We start from the raw sequence: 13,880 nt of genomic DNA on the forward strand, positions 1-13,880 counted from the left end.
CATCCTCACAGCCTCCCCATCACCTCTTCATCTACTCCTCCACAGGACAGGTCGCCTACTTTTCGCAAGAGTACTATCGTCATGTCGAACCAAGGCTACTACCAGCAAGGTCCTCCCCAGGGCGGTTACTATCCTCCTCAGCAGCCCCAACAAGCGTAAGTCCTGCCTTGTTGCCTTTCCTCCCCTTCGCATCGCATGGCGCAGCATCACTGGTAAAGAGGCCTGGGCCGCCTTGTGTTTGCCTGCGACAAACGCCAGTCGGCGCCAGATTCAGTACACGCAGATGGCTAACATCATGGGCAATCCAGCTACGGACAATACCCCCAGCAGGGATACGGACCTCCTCCTCCAGGAATGTACCAACAACCGCCGCCTCAGCAGGTCATCGTGCGCGAGAAACAGGACCGAGGATGTCTTGGTGCATGGTAAGGAGATACAACACCCTCCAAAACCTGACTTCTACGCGAGAACCGCCAAAAGCTGACAATTTGGTCTATTCTATAGTCTTGCCGCCCTTTGCTGCTGTTTCGTCTGTGAAGAAGGATGTGAATGCTGCGCCGACTGCTGCGAATGCTTTGCCGAATGCTGTTAAAAGGTTTCCGTAATTGACGCAGGCTGTCATTGGTGCGGGAAGAAAGAAACAAGGGACGAGAACTATGCTATTACGGAGTTGAAGCTGCATGAACTCATCTCTCACAACGCCCCGGGGCTTTGTACACGCTTTCACCGACATCGACCGCCTGCCCACCGGTGTCGGCTGGACGCAAGAGGTGCAAGCAAAGGACGACGACATTCTCCCGGCAGTTTAGTGGATTTTGGCGGTGAGACACCAGCGAGGAAGGGTTCTGATGCTCTGCTTTTTCCTCTTTTGTGTGGCATATCGGAAAGAGTGGCGACATCCTTGAGGTAGCAGTGTCTGCAGTGCGAATTCCAGGTTGTCCTTTTTTTCACTCAGCGATCTGACATCCTCTCTCCTTTGTTTGTTGTAATGGAAGCCAGGTTAATTTCATATCTACCGCTCAGTCAAGAGTCTATCCAGGAAGATCACGGTCTGTCAAGGGGTGTTTCTGACCATCCCCGTACATTTCTATCCACCTCTGATATCGCTCCACAGTGAAACCATCCGTATGTTCGCATCGAGCTTCTCCATCTCAAAATCAACGTCGGCAAAAACTGTCAGTTACGTGGCACTTGTGTGGCATCGCGGCCACCAATACAGTGCACCTCCCTTCAAGTCCCGTTCTGTAGCATGCCTGGCCAGATACAGGAAGAATTGCTTCGTAGCTGTTTCTCCCTGTTTGAAGCCAAAAAGTCGAGCCAGATCATTTTCCAAGTTTTTTTAGAGTGCTCCGTCCTGCATCAGCGCATCGCCCCCCTCCACCCCCAGCGGAGATGGTACTACAACTGGCTAGTTGCAACTTATACCGTACGGCTTTGTGGGTTTACATACCTCACTTGTGCAAAAGCGGTGCCTGCGGGATTCGACAGCCTACACAAGACGCAGTACTCCAGAGAACATGGATTAGGACAACTTGAAGCGTATGTTCTTTCGTTTCGTGCCTTTTCATTCAAAAACCACTATTATAATGGCAGGTTCAGGTATAGACGTGGTGGACAAAACAGAAAAAAGAGTCCAATTCCCTTTTGTCTTCCTTGTAATAGAACTAGTCCTCCCAAAGAAGCAAATTCAACGAGCACTCGTTGGGTATATAATGTAAAACTCGACAAATGCCTCGAATGCGTTTCAATTCCGTTTCTTCTTTCACAATAACAAAAAGCCATGAACAGTACTCCCTTGTGGCGAGAATAGTTCAATGTATGTTTGGCTCACTGTAAACTCCCATATCTGCTATGCTGGTCTTTATATGTTCATTAATGATAGTAAGAGATTCGTCCTCCTTTCCAGTCGGACTGCGAGGTTGACAGCTCTTGGCCGGAGGCTCGGTCGCGGTCCTACTTGACCAAGCTCGCGGCTGCCGCGGCAGTGGCGAGGTCAGATCTTCCACTCATGGTCCTTTGCCCGACTGTCAGTCGCGTGAAACTGGGATTCGAGGTCGAAGAAGTCATGGCGGCGTGGGAAGCTCTTTTCGCCTGAGATGGCCCCTGGGAGGCTGGAGGCATGGTCGATTGGCGCCTTGGTCCAGGCTTATTGGGAGATGTTTCTTGTCGAGTCCCCCCCGGGGCTTTCAAGGTGCTAGATGGTGGCTGTGGCAGTGGCCGGGCTCCGCTGGCTGTATTGACAGAATTTACTCTTTTGATGGGGGTATTCACAGCCGAAAGATTTCTCCTGCTGCTACTGGGCATCTTGACGCCAGTGATGAACTCGTGCTTGTTGGCTTCCACTGGGTTCATTCTGCGCGTGGGGTCCCATCTCAGACATTTCGCAATGAAATCAAGGAACGCCTCATCGTCACATTTGAGGACTTGTCTTAGGTCTTTCGAGCTGGGTCTCCTTCTCCGCCCCTTCGAGGATACCGTCAATCGTGGCTTACCCATGGAATCAAAGAAAAGTTTCTTGCGGCTGCTCTTCTCGATCAGGTGCTTTTCGGGCGGTCCAAAGACTTCCATTATACAAGCAAGCTGTTCCTGTTCGTTTTCGCCAGGGAAAATGGGGTAGCCGGTATAGAGCTCCGCCAGAATACATCCAACACTCCACATGTCTATTGGCATGCCATAGGACATTCCGAGAATGACTTCGGGAGATCGGTAAAATCGGGACTGGATATAGGTGTACACTTTCTCATTCTCGAAACAACTGGAGCCAAAATCAATGACCTTGATTTCAGAGTGGACGGGATGCGCCAATAAGATGTTCTCCGGCTTAAGATCGCAGTGGATGACTTTATGTTGTTGCAGAAGAATCAGAGTCTGCAGAAGTTGTTTCGTGAATCGTCGAATAAGTTTCAGGGAGAACCCCCGGAAATCGTGCGCTTTGATGAATTCGTAAAGGTTCATACCGAGGAGATCGGTGGATATGCAAAGGTGGCCCCGGAAGTAAAAGCTTTGGTCAAAATTGACCACGCTGTACTTTTTATGAGGGTCCTGATCATACACATTAGCGAGGTCTACAATGCCGACACGATCTTCACCTACCCATTCTTTCAGTTTCTGGAGAATGTTGACCTCCACGAGCGCTTGCTGATGAAATCTTTTCTTGTTTCGTATAATCTTGACAGCAACAAGGATACCGGTCTTGTGGTCCACGCAACGGACGACCTGACCAAAACTGCCTTTTCCGAGGACGTCAACAACCTCATATCGGTAGGCGAGATGATCGCCTTCAACGATGTTGTAGTCACCTCGCTCATCGTCGTAGCCGAAATTAGAGGCTGCAGATTTCAAATCGCCCACGATTTTTCGTGCGCTCAATGTGCCGGTAAAATATACATCAGCATAGTCGACGATTTCTCCGCGCTCAAAGATGTTGAGGTTGAAGATACGCGAGGCAGTTTCATGGGACATGCGGCGAACAGGTTTAGCCCTGGCACGTAGAGCGTCAAGCTGGCGTGCAGCAGATTCGAAGTCCTTTCTCTTGTGAGCAAGCTTCTTCATTTCATCCTCAGCAGCCATGTCATCTCGATCAAGTGCTGATTCTTGTTTTGGTGGCATAATCTTCGGGCCTAGCAGATTAGGAGCACTTGCGGTTAAGGAGCCGGATCGATTGGAATGAATCATGAGCGTTCTGCCAGTCTCCATCGAAGGCCGGGTCGTTGATAGTGAACTATCGACGCTGTCCTGGCGTTCCGGGATGAGCTTGATGCTTGAAGTAGAAGTCTGACGCCTTGATCTGATGTAGGAAGGTTTCTGAGGACTGGAGCTGTTGGCGCTTGCATTCGTCCAACTGGCGGAGGCTGGAAGCTTGGGAGGAGGCATGTTGTCATACTTGGCCATCTCCTCTTCTTGTGCAGTGCGCTCTGCCACCTTCCCTTCACTTCTCTTCCGGCTCAACTTTCTCCTTAATGCTGAAGTGGAGAATACAGAGTCACTCTCAGACTGCTTCTCGTTAGGACTGGGTGTCACTTCGGCTTTGGGGGTAACAGAGAAGCTCGGGGCTCGAGGTCCGTTTGGCTTGGCTTGGCTTGGATTTCTATGCAGCTGCTCAGTGATGAAGTTGGGTCGCATGAAGTTTGAGAATTCATCAGGCTTCGGCACCGACGAGGAAATGAAAGGCGAAATGTTCCGAGTGCTAGACTTATCTTCGAATGTGAACGCGGGTAAACTGGGGCTGATATCACTAGGGGGCCCCAACTCGTCTGATCGAAGTGCGTGATGTGAAGTACTACTTCGTAGGGTTAAGCTCTCGTCAGTAGATTTGTGCCCCCTGGAAAAGAAGCTAGCCTTGGAGGCAGTCATTGGAGTGCTTGGGGTTTTCATTATGGCACGATTTCCGGAAGGCGTTCCGGGCTTGTCACCAAGATCAGATTTTCCGTTGAGCGACTTTATCTTCGCAGAAGTTGGTGTACTCAAAGGGAGCAGATTGAGAGGTGGTAATCGGAGATTCTGAGCGTTCTTCTTCCCTCCCTTATTTTGAGGCTTTGGCTTCGGCTCTGTTTCGGGTTGCAGAGGTTGGATTGGCATACTCGGGACTGGGCTCGGATTTCGGGGCGTTTCCAGCGCTTTCATGGCATCGTCAACACTTGAGATGACCGGGCTCGTAGGGATCGGGGCATCGAACGGTGGCAGGCTCGAGGATCGGGCTGAGAAGAATGGCTGATCTTGTTCACTTCCGGGAGATTCATAGGCTTTCGGTATTGCAGGGACCGGCGGTACTTCCAGCTCAAAAGTACTGCTGGTGGAGGTGTCGAGGCGAGGTTTTGGTGTCGGTAGTCTAGAAGAGTTCATCACTTGGGATAATCTGGCAATATTGTTGACAGTATTCTTCACGGAGTTGTAGCTTGTGTTTGAGGATAACGACTGCCCAGAACTGTACGATTTGCGGTTGGGATCAGGCGTCGTTCTCGAAGATGACGGTGTCAGACTCTTTCGACTTGGGATCCCGGGAGATTGCAGATCTGAAGATGGTAGTTGGGGCATTGGATCCGGCTGTGGTGTGGGCGGCGCCTGCGAGATACGGCTCTGGGGAAGAGGTGGTGCTGGAGGAACGATAGACATCCTCTGCCTTCGTCGAGCATCTGTTGGGCTCACCGTCCTGGCGCCCAAGCCCGTTGCATGATGAGGCATTACTGATATTCGACGGTTTCGATCACCATTTCCTCCTCCGGGGGTTGTTGTTCTTCCCGGAGTTCCACTTCTTCTAGTCGGAGTATGATGGGCGCTGGGGGTCGACCTCGAAAAATCGGGGGTTCTTGACGGCGTGAGGAGGTCCTTCGATGCTTGTCTTTTTGGAACTAAAGAAGCTCGTCCTTTGATTGTGCCAGTTGTTCTCGTGTCTTCGGAACCGCTTTCTTCTGCGCGATTTATACCTCTAACAGGTAGGCTTTTGATACTTTCTGCGCTGGACTTTCGTCCGCCCACACTGGGCTGTCGTTTCATGCCCGGCTTATCCGTTGACCCCGGGGGGATAAACGTGCCTGGACCAACAGATTTCCTAGGCGCTTTCGTGGTGGTACCTGCGTTATTGAACGAATTGGGCGGGAAATGGCTTTGTCTTCTCCCTCGCAGGATTGATTGTGTGCTACTTGTCACCAACGTTGACCCTCCGGAATTTCTCGACGCTGTAGACGCCGTCGAATTCTTCCTTCCGATCGGAGTTATCCCCGAGCCTTTGCGTGAAGGCACGGGAATGGCGGGTTGTGGCACAGGCTTCTTGCCTTCTGAGAGCGTCTCGGACGAAGCAGGCTTTTTGATCGAAATGCCTCGTCGGGGAAGGGGAAAATTATTCAGGCTGGGTTCGGCGCCCACTATGGTATCCTGGAAGTCATCAAAGTTGAAAGTCGGCTCGAGGAAGTTGCCAAAGCCTAGAGGTCCATCCCCCTCCTCCTGCGCCGACGGCTTCGCCTGTATGGATGCAAAGCTGAAGCGAGAAATGTCGTTGATGGATAATTCGCGGGTATAAAGGTCTTGGGAAGCGGCGGCGGATGGGCCTCGCGAGGAATTGACATGCGGCGTCATGGAGTTGCTTATGGACCTGTTTGTATCGAGGCAGGAGTTAGTCGAGGGTGATGTTTTGAGGAGGAGCGTACGGGCCACCACCAACCTTTTCCCCGTCCCATGTTCCAGTGGACGCGGGCCCATAGGAGCTTTGGCGCTCGGTATTGACGACTGTCTCCGCCGAGAACTAAATGTTGATGCGGTGCTGGCATTGTCACCACCTTCTCGTCGTGTAGCTATCGAGCCGGACGAAGTTGGGAAGGCAGAAGGGGGCTTCCTCGATGGGAGATTTTCTGCTGCAGGATTGAACGTGGTCAGCCAGGATCGATCCGCTGCATTTTTGCTTTGCATGCATTTCGTACCACCATTGTCCGAGTCATCGGTTCTGACAGGATTGGAATATTTCGACTGGCTTGCGGTCGAGGTTGAATATTGTCGGTAAGGCATCGTTACAAGGGTCGATCGGAGCCCGCAGGCAGTGGAATGAGGGAACCCTTCTCTGTCACATACAGCCTGAGTGTCTCGACATCGAACATCCTCAGAGGTGCTCGATCAACAATCCATCTCCAGGTATGGAGGATTGAGCGGTGTTTGGGTCAGACGGGCGTCGTCGCGACCAAGGCAATGTAGGTGACCGGGGTGCAGATACGGGAGTACGGAGGGATGATTCGACCCGTCGAATGGCTGTAGGACTGGCAGGGGATACAGACGCGGGAGGTGGTATGCCGTCAGGGGACCACGAAGATCCGAGGATCCGACCAGCTAAGGGAAGAAATGGCGGAATGATGTTGAGCAGTTGTACGAGTATCTACAGGGTAGTTATGGGGTATGCGAATTGCTGTAGAGTTCAGGGAGTTTCACCCTGGAGACAAAGGTGAGTCTGCTGCGGTGACAACAACAAGAATCTACGGCTTTGCGTGCTAGTCCACTGCAGCGCTGCTTACTGCCCTAGTGGCCGAGTAGGTAACTAGGGTGCCTGTATCGGTACCTAGAAGGCTCTGTAGGCGGCATCTGGCCTCCTCCGTGGCACTGCTCGTTGGTGGAAGCGCCTGCGCGGGACAGGGGTAGTCAAGTGCTCTAGTGGCTTTGGGCGCACTACAGGCGCCGATTCTGGTAGCGTCCCTGCAAGTCTACACCTCTAACATCTGCCACGCCTGCATTGGGCTTGCGATTGACTTCGAGCACTGAGAACTCTATGATTGCTTGGGTTCGTTGTTGTTTGGTTGACATGTACCGTACAAAGTACATACAGTACCTCAGAACGAGTAGGGAGTAGGGGTTAACAAATTGACAGCCACCAACAACCACCTTCTGCTCCTACTTTAACTACAGAACCTGACCTATCGTGTACGGCCATGTTTGTTTCCTCGCTTGCGACAACTTACAAGTGTCCACAAATCATTGTTACCGTTGCTGTTTAATCTCGCTCGAAGCGTGCGTCGGAGATTTAGGTCGCCATCTGGGTAGTTGGTGAACAGACCAGATCTGCGCTTTTCTCCAGAATTGAACAGAAGCGAGGTTGGTTTTGAATTCTGAGGTCAAACCCATCCCACTCACTGGTTTTGACTTTTCATAGCCATATCAGAGAAGCATGGCAACGGCTTCTGTTCTCGTTTCGGCCCCCTAACTCGATCCCGGTTAACGGGAGTGGCTGACGAAAATCAGCCACACCGCCAAGCCAAGTGGCACATCTACGCACGTGATGTGGCTGGCACATGTATGACATAGGACGGCTCCTCGTACCTAGGCAGTCTTGGGTAGGCTCACTAGGCATGCCTCATGACAACTACAACCTTAGTTCCCTGAGGATACATAGGTACCTTAAGTGCTCAACACCTTCTCAATACTCTTTACCGATGCCCATAATCAATGACTCCGGTATGATTTGACCGCGATGGATGAATATACGGCAGAAGCATTTGTCAACCGCGACGAACCACTTGCATTGGTTTCGGCTCCAAATAACGATGCCGAGGCGGAAGCAGAAGGAGAAAGACGGCGAGACAAACTCAGACACTCTCTCTCACCGTCGCACCTGAAGACCAAAGGCCAGGGATTCCTCGCTTCTCAGCTACAAGAACAAGGGCCAACTGCATCAAGCAAGCCCTCCCTTCAAGACAGACTCTTCTCCAAGTAAGATCTTTGGCAGCCTAGCTCAAACCGACGGCTCACTTACACAACTCTCAGGGTCCTCCAACAGGTCATCCCAGCAGCAGATGTCGACGATGATGAACTCGAAACCGCGACACAGGTTGATTATCGATCACCCAAATATGTCGCGCGGCCGGCCTTCAGCCTCCCTCTCATGACCAACAACTTCCGCCGCTTCAACGCTCGCATTGGTATAGTCTTCGTTTTCCAGAATCGAGTTATCCGCCTCTTCACCTGGCGAACACCTACTCATACTCTCTCCTTCCTAGCGGCGTACACTTTCGTCTGTCTGGATCCATATCTTCTAGTGGTTCTTCCTGTCGCCGTCGCCCTTCTCTTCATCATGATTCCGGCCTTCACCTCACGCCATCCACCCCCTCCTCAACAGTCGACGTCAGGCACAACTCCATACTCATACCAACAGGCTTACACTGGCCCGGCCCTGGCTCCTGCTCGGACAATCAAGCCTGCGAGTGAAACCTCAAAAGATTTCTTTCGCAATATGCGTGACCTCCAAAATTCCATGGCCGACTTTTCCAATCTTCACGACGCTCTTGTGCAATCCATTGCACCAGCCACTAACTTCAGCAACGAGGTTTTCTCCTCACAAGTATTCCTCTACCTGACGATTTTAACCACTGCTTCTCTCATTACTGCTCACCTTCTACCCTGGCGCTTCATTGCTCTAGTTCTAGGGTGGACAATAACCATATCATCTCACCCAACCGCACAGTCGTACCTCCTACAGCTACAGAAACAGGCCGAAGTGCAAACCCAGCAAGCTCTCAATGATCCAGCACTCAGGCACACGCGCTACATTCACGGCGTACGTCTCCCCGCCACGCCGGCAGCGATTCATTCTACACTCACCGCATTCTCTGAGATCACCCTTTCTACGACCCCGGAGACACGCGAAGTGGAGATTTTTGAACTTCAGCACCGTCCTCTCCAGTCGGCAGCATCGGACAAGGCCGAAGAATGGCAACCTCACCTCTTCACCCCGTCCCCTTACGATCCCCTCTCGCCTTCACGTATAGCAGGCGACCGTCCACGGGGAACTCGCTTCTTTGAAGATGTCGCCCCGCCCGATGGCTGGGAGTGGGCGTCTAAGAAATGGGAACTCGATCTCGAAGCTGGGGAGTGGGTGAATGACCGACTCGTTGTAGGCGTGGAATATGACGTGCTGCAACATGACAACAACGGCGCGAATGCCATTTCAACGGTTCGCCGAGAAAGTGTTAATGCAGATTTTGGAGGGTGGGTATGGGATTTACCACCAGCACCAGGCAGTGGTGCGAGCCGCGAGGATGACTTGTGGCTGGCCTACGGAGATTACAACGTCCCATCACTCAACCGTGAGGAGGAGGGGAAGAAGAAGAAAAGTGACAAGGACAAGAAATCGAAGAAACTGACCAAGGACTGGGAGGAAGCCACGGTATATGACAATACAGGACGAACCGGGGAGTGGAGGAGGCGACGGTGGGTGAGACTTGTCAAACGACAGAGGGTGGATACAGTCACCTGAATAGCTGTGTTGAACATGAGGATGCCATTGATACCAAATGCTTTGTCACGTTACCAACATGTCTGGTGTACGTCAAGATTGTCATTGGGCTTGAGGGGGTATCGTGTATCTGGCTAGTTCCCAAAGGACGCTGGTATTCGCCTTGCAGCCGTCCAGGTTGATAGAGCCCATGGCGCCGTTGACAAAGCAACAGTCCCTTCTCTCTTGGCCCTGTAGCGGACATCATTATCAGCTGACCGGGTTCCCATGTTGTAGGCAGAGCGAGTTATCCTCTGGCTTTATATATAGAAGAGTCAAATAGTCCGATGTGTAGGGCGAGAATGCCGAACCTGAAAAGATTACCACACTCCATAGCGTCATTCATGTCCTCATGCCGACCGTCCATTCCAACCACTCTAGCAACAGAGGGTGAGTGGAGAGCATCGGGACGTTGTACAGGCTCGATATGGTACAGTTTACGAGACTACTCTACGTTGTCCGTTACGGAGTACACTGGCTCGAACGCGCACGGTAGGAGGAATCCAGTCACTCGGATGCGACGGGAGGAGGTCTAAGAGTGTGGTGGTCAATCAACTGACATTTCTTCAGGCCTCAGCTACCCCACCGGTAGCGCGCGCTCTTGTCTATCTTTGGGGGTTTTAGACCTCGAGGGTCTTTCCCTTCTTGTCGGCCCCCTCGCCCTCCTCCTCTGCGGCCCAGTCGGTGACGGCGGACGGTGCCTCGACGACAGTGCTGTCGTCGAGCGCCGTTGGGGAGGGCGAGGGGCGACTGTGCACCGGCCTCTTCTTGAGAGGACTCGTCACGGCCACCTTCCGTGGCGAAGCGAGGGTTTCGACGTCCTCCCTTCTGGCGTCGTTGGCGCCAGGGTCGGTGTTGATGGTCACGAAGAGCGTGCCGAGGGGGAGGATGAGGTAGACCGAAGGTAACAGGAGAGCGGGCAGGACCCATTCGTTGCCGGTGTAGACGATTTGCATGACGCAGAAGATGACTGATATTCACAGAATGCGCCGTCAGTCGAAGAACGGGCAAACGGGGCAAGCACTGGAGAGCAGAGGCAGGCAGACTTGGATCCGAACTTACGTGGCACAAGGCAAGATTGAATTCCCAAGAGACCCAAGAGGTTCAATGCCGAATGGTAGACGCTCTTCGACTTGATGACGGAAAGGGGCCGGCGGCAGATGATTTCAAGAACCGATAAAAGGTTGACCAGAGAAAAGCTGCCGATGCTGATGGCGTAGATCAACTGTGTTAAGACGGGTTAGATAATAACTATGGAATACTTTATCGAGTTGACTTTATCAAACAAGTCCAAAAAGGGCATGCTCCGTTGCAGAACAGGATGAGCTTACCAGGTAGATGTATCTCAATCTCTTGGTGTACACTGCCGTGTCCCAATCAATGTTGTCCGGTATGACTTTGATCTGGTGGATCCAATAGACCATCGAAGCGACCAGTGTGGCGAGCGCGGCAAAGACGAGGTAGACGAGGATGATGATGTAGACGATTGAGAAGCGCGTCTTGATCGTGGCCAGGAGACTCTGAGCTTGGATCCAGAGACAGACTGTGGCACAGATGAACGCAGCCCAGTTCAACACTTGAGTCGAGATGTAGAACGCCTTGTAGGAGGTCGTCCAGACGCTGGAGGCGATGTCTCGTGTAAGGACAACGTATGCCGAGTTGGCAGAGAGTCCGGGTGTGACGAGTGAGATGGCGTCCATGGTGAGATGGCTTGTTTCGAAGCAGAGACCGGTGAAGAGGACGATGTGGAAACGCGTGAATCGCTTGCGTGCTGGAGTCAACGCGAGCAGGTAGATGAAAGTAGCCCAGATGAGACCGCAGGCGATGCCTTCAGCAACCGCATACTGAAGTCCGACGAGGTTCCAGGCATCGAGCATCTGCCAGGTGATGGCATTTCGAGCGTAGCTGGTGTAGACAGGAACCTCGAAGATGGGACTAGTGTAATACTCGCCGCCGATTCCTGCGGTAGGGAAGATGCTTGGGCTCGCCGTCGGCGGCGTAGCGAAGGCTACGATCGATGCCATCGTTGCGAGGACGACGAAAGTCCGGATGCCGTGATGATGGGACAAGAGGGACGACGACGACGAGGTAGACACGGCGATGAGAAGGATGTTCTTGTTGTTGCAGCAGAGAAAGAAAGGTGGAAGAAGATTTGGGCGAAAGACTGCGTAGGGGAAGACGACGAGAAGAAGAGAGTTGAGGCAGATTTGGGACAGTCACAAGTCATTCACTTGTGAGGATGCTCTTCTCGGCGTCGCGAACAGTAGATGAGAACAGAACACGCGACGAGTAATGAGAAGAGGAGAATCAGAAGGAAACGCGCAAACCTGCACAAGAGAGACACAACGTATCAATCAACCTCAGATATCCTCCATTTGTGGCGGACCGGCCTGCCTCATTTCCCAAGCAACTTGTGCCTCGCCGCACGACTTGTCCACCAGGATGAGGTAGATATGGTCTTGGATGTTTCATTCTTACCATCAACCTGGCGTAGAAGAGGTAAGGCTGCACCGGAGAATGAGAGACACCAGGGACAATACTAACGGCTTGATATTGTTCTTTTCCTGCAAGAAGACACATCGCGACCAAATCAACCTACCTGAGATGTCATTATTGAACAGAATATGACGCGAACCTCGTTCACTGATCTCTCACTTGGACCTTAAAGGTCTCAAAATGAAGGAAATGGAAATGGAAATGGAATATCTGGTCATAGTGAAGTACCTCTTACTGAATTGTGCTTTGTCGTGTTCTGCTTCGCCGTACTTCGTCTCGCTGGTTAGACACGTTACACTACAAACCAACATCACAGTTATTGTTGTTCTCGTTTGTTGGAACCCTATGACCGCCATGCTGCTACCATTCTCGCGGTATCAGACAATCTGCGATCATGAGGTCAGTTCCCGACGTTTGCTGGTGGTATTCTTATCGTGACCATGCCATCCTTTCTTTCGTTGTTGGAACTTCCTTGCGCTCCTACTTAGGCGAACCAGTGACGTGAAGTGGTCTGGCAAACTCTACCCATGCAAGAAGGCTGGGGGCATCTACCATTTTATGAGCTTGGGCAGTAATTCGTACAGGATACAAGCCACATCCCAGAGCGCGCCAGAGCTCACCATAGCGAGTTTGGTGGGAGCGGAGTATAGCAAGCATGAAACCGGCCAAGTTTCGGACATGGTTGTTAGGAGTTTGGGTCTGAAGAAGTTTGCTTTCTTTAGCATTTAGGTTGATAAGGCCCCAAATATCGATAAAGGACCACGCCCCTGCAAAGAGCCAATTTTCTTCAAAAGAGCTTCTTGGTCCGCTTGCGGAACAGTCGGACAACAGCCAGAGAGCGCAAACAGAGCCTCATGTCGAGTTACAGTTCGTTTCTGTGTCCATGACAGCCTCTGTGTCTGAACACGTCTTGACCGGAGGACACAATTATACATACGGAGAGTAGTTGAGAAATAGGACTTCGACTTTGAGTTTTACCAGAGTTCTGCACGGGTTGTGTTCCCACCATATCCTCTTTCTGCGCCTGTCCTGTTACTGCCGACAGACACTAGGTGCAGACTTGGTGACAAAATTTTCGAGTCCAAACAAGCCATACCGGGTATCAGCATGGCGACATACCACCTGAATAATATGACTTGATGCTGGGACCAAAGACATCATTCCCTCTATACGCTCTTCACCAGGCACAGTGGTGGCTTTTGGTAGTCTCTGTAGATGATGCTCATTTCTTCGCTGAGAGTAAACACTATTGCCGAAACGAGAGCGAAACAATAGCCGCCAATTCGTGGCCTGGATATGATTGCCGCGTGTCGAGGAAGCATGTCGGCGCAATCCTGGACGAGGCTTGAACTCAATGATCCGATGTCCTACTGGTCAGCTTTGCATCCTTCGTGGAATCTGCCTGAGCGTACTCCCTAAACGTGGAAGCAAATGCATGTCAGGGATTAGAACGGCTCAGACTGCTTGTGGGGATATCAAAGATGCCAATAAACTCTTCATGAAAGATCCCCAAGCTGACTTTCCTGGCGTAATTTCAATGATAGCTTCCAAGCATCAGTTCCAGCACACACGAGATCTGGGCATGGTTCCCCTGACGCGTTGACCAATGGATTAAGGTCCAGCGCCAGTGGAGGCACAG

General features: G+C 51.9%; 3 protein-coding genes across 3 annotated transcripts; 1 reads left to right on the plus strand and 2 right to left on the minus strand.

The window, feature by feature from the left end:
* Positions 1–1,953: 1,953 nt before the first annotated feature.
* PV08_06795 (uncharacterized protein) lies at positions 1,954–6,498 on the minus strand (the record flags this gene model as incomplete). The annotated part of the gene is made up of 3 exons (XM_016381128.1): positions 1,954–3,042; positions 3,094–6,088; positions 6,158–6,498. 3 exons carry the CDS (start codon positions 6,496–6,498, stop codon positions 1,954–1,956), a joined length of 4,425 nt encoding a protein of 1,474 aa, XP_016234230.1.
* Positions 6,499–7,945: 1,447 nt separating this feature from the next.
* Positions 7,946–9,727, plus strand: PV08_06796 (uncharacterized protein; the record flags this gene model as incomplete). Its single annotated transcript, XM_016381129.1, has 2 exons — positions 7,946–8,184; positions 8,239–9,727. The coding sequence occupies 2 exons, from the start codon at positions 7,946–7,948 to the stop codon at positions 9,725–9,727; spliced, it is 1,728 nt and encodes a 575-aa protein (XP_016234231.1).
* A 638-nt stretch (positions 9,728–10,365) lies between these two features.
* PV08_06797 (uncharacterized protein) lies at positions 10,366–11,769 on the minus strand (the record flags this gene model as incomplete). The annotated part of the gene is made up of 3 exons (XM_016381130.1): positions 10,366–10,715; positions 10,808–10,970; positions 11,077–11,769. 3 exons carry the CDS (start codon positions 11,767–11,769, stop codon positions 10,366–10,368), a joined length of 1,206 nt encoding a protein of 401 aa, XP_016234232.1.
* Positions 11,770–13,880: the final 2,111 nt, after the last annotated feature.

The sequence above is a fragment of the Exophiala spinifera genome (genome assembly GCF_000836115.1).
Source record: "Exophiala spinifera strain CBS 89968 unplaced genomic scaffold supercont1.5, whole genome shotgun sequence".
Taxonomy (NCBI): domain Eukaryota; kingdom Fungi; phylum Ascomycota; class Eurotiomycetes; order Chaetothyriales; family Herpotrichiellaceae; genus Exophiala; species Exophiala spinifera.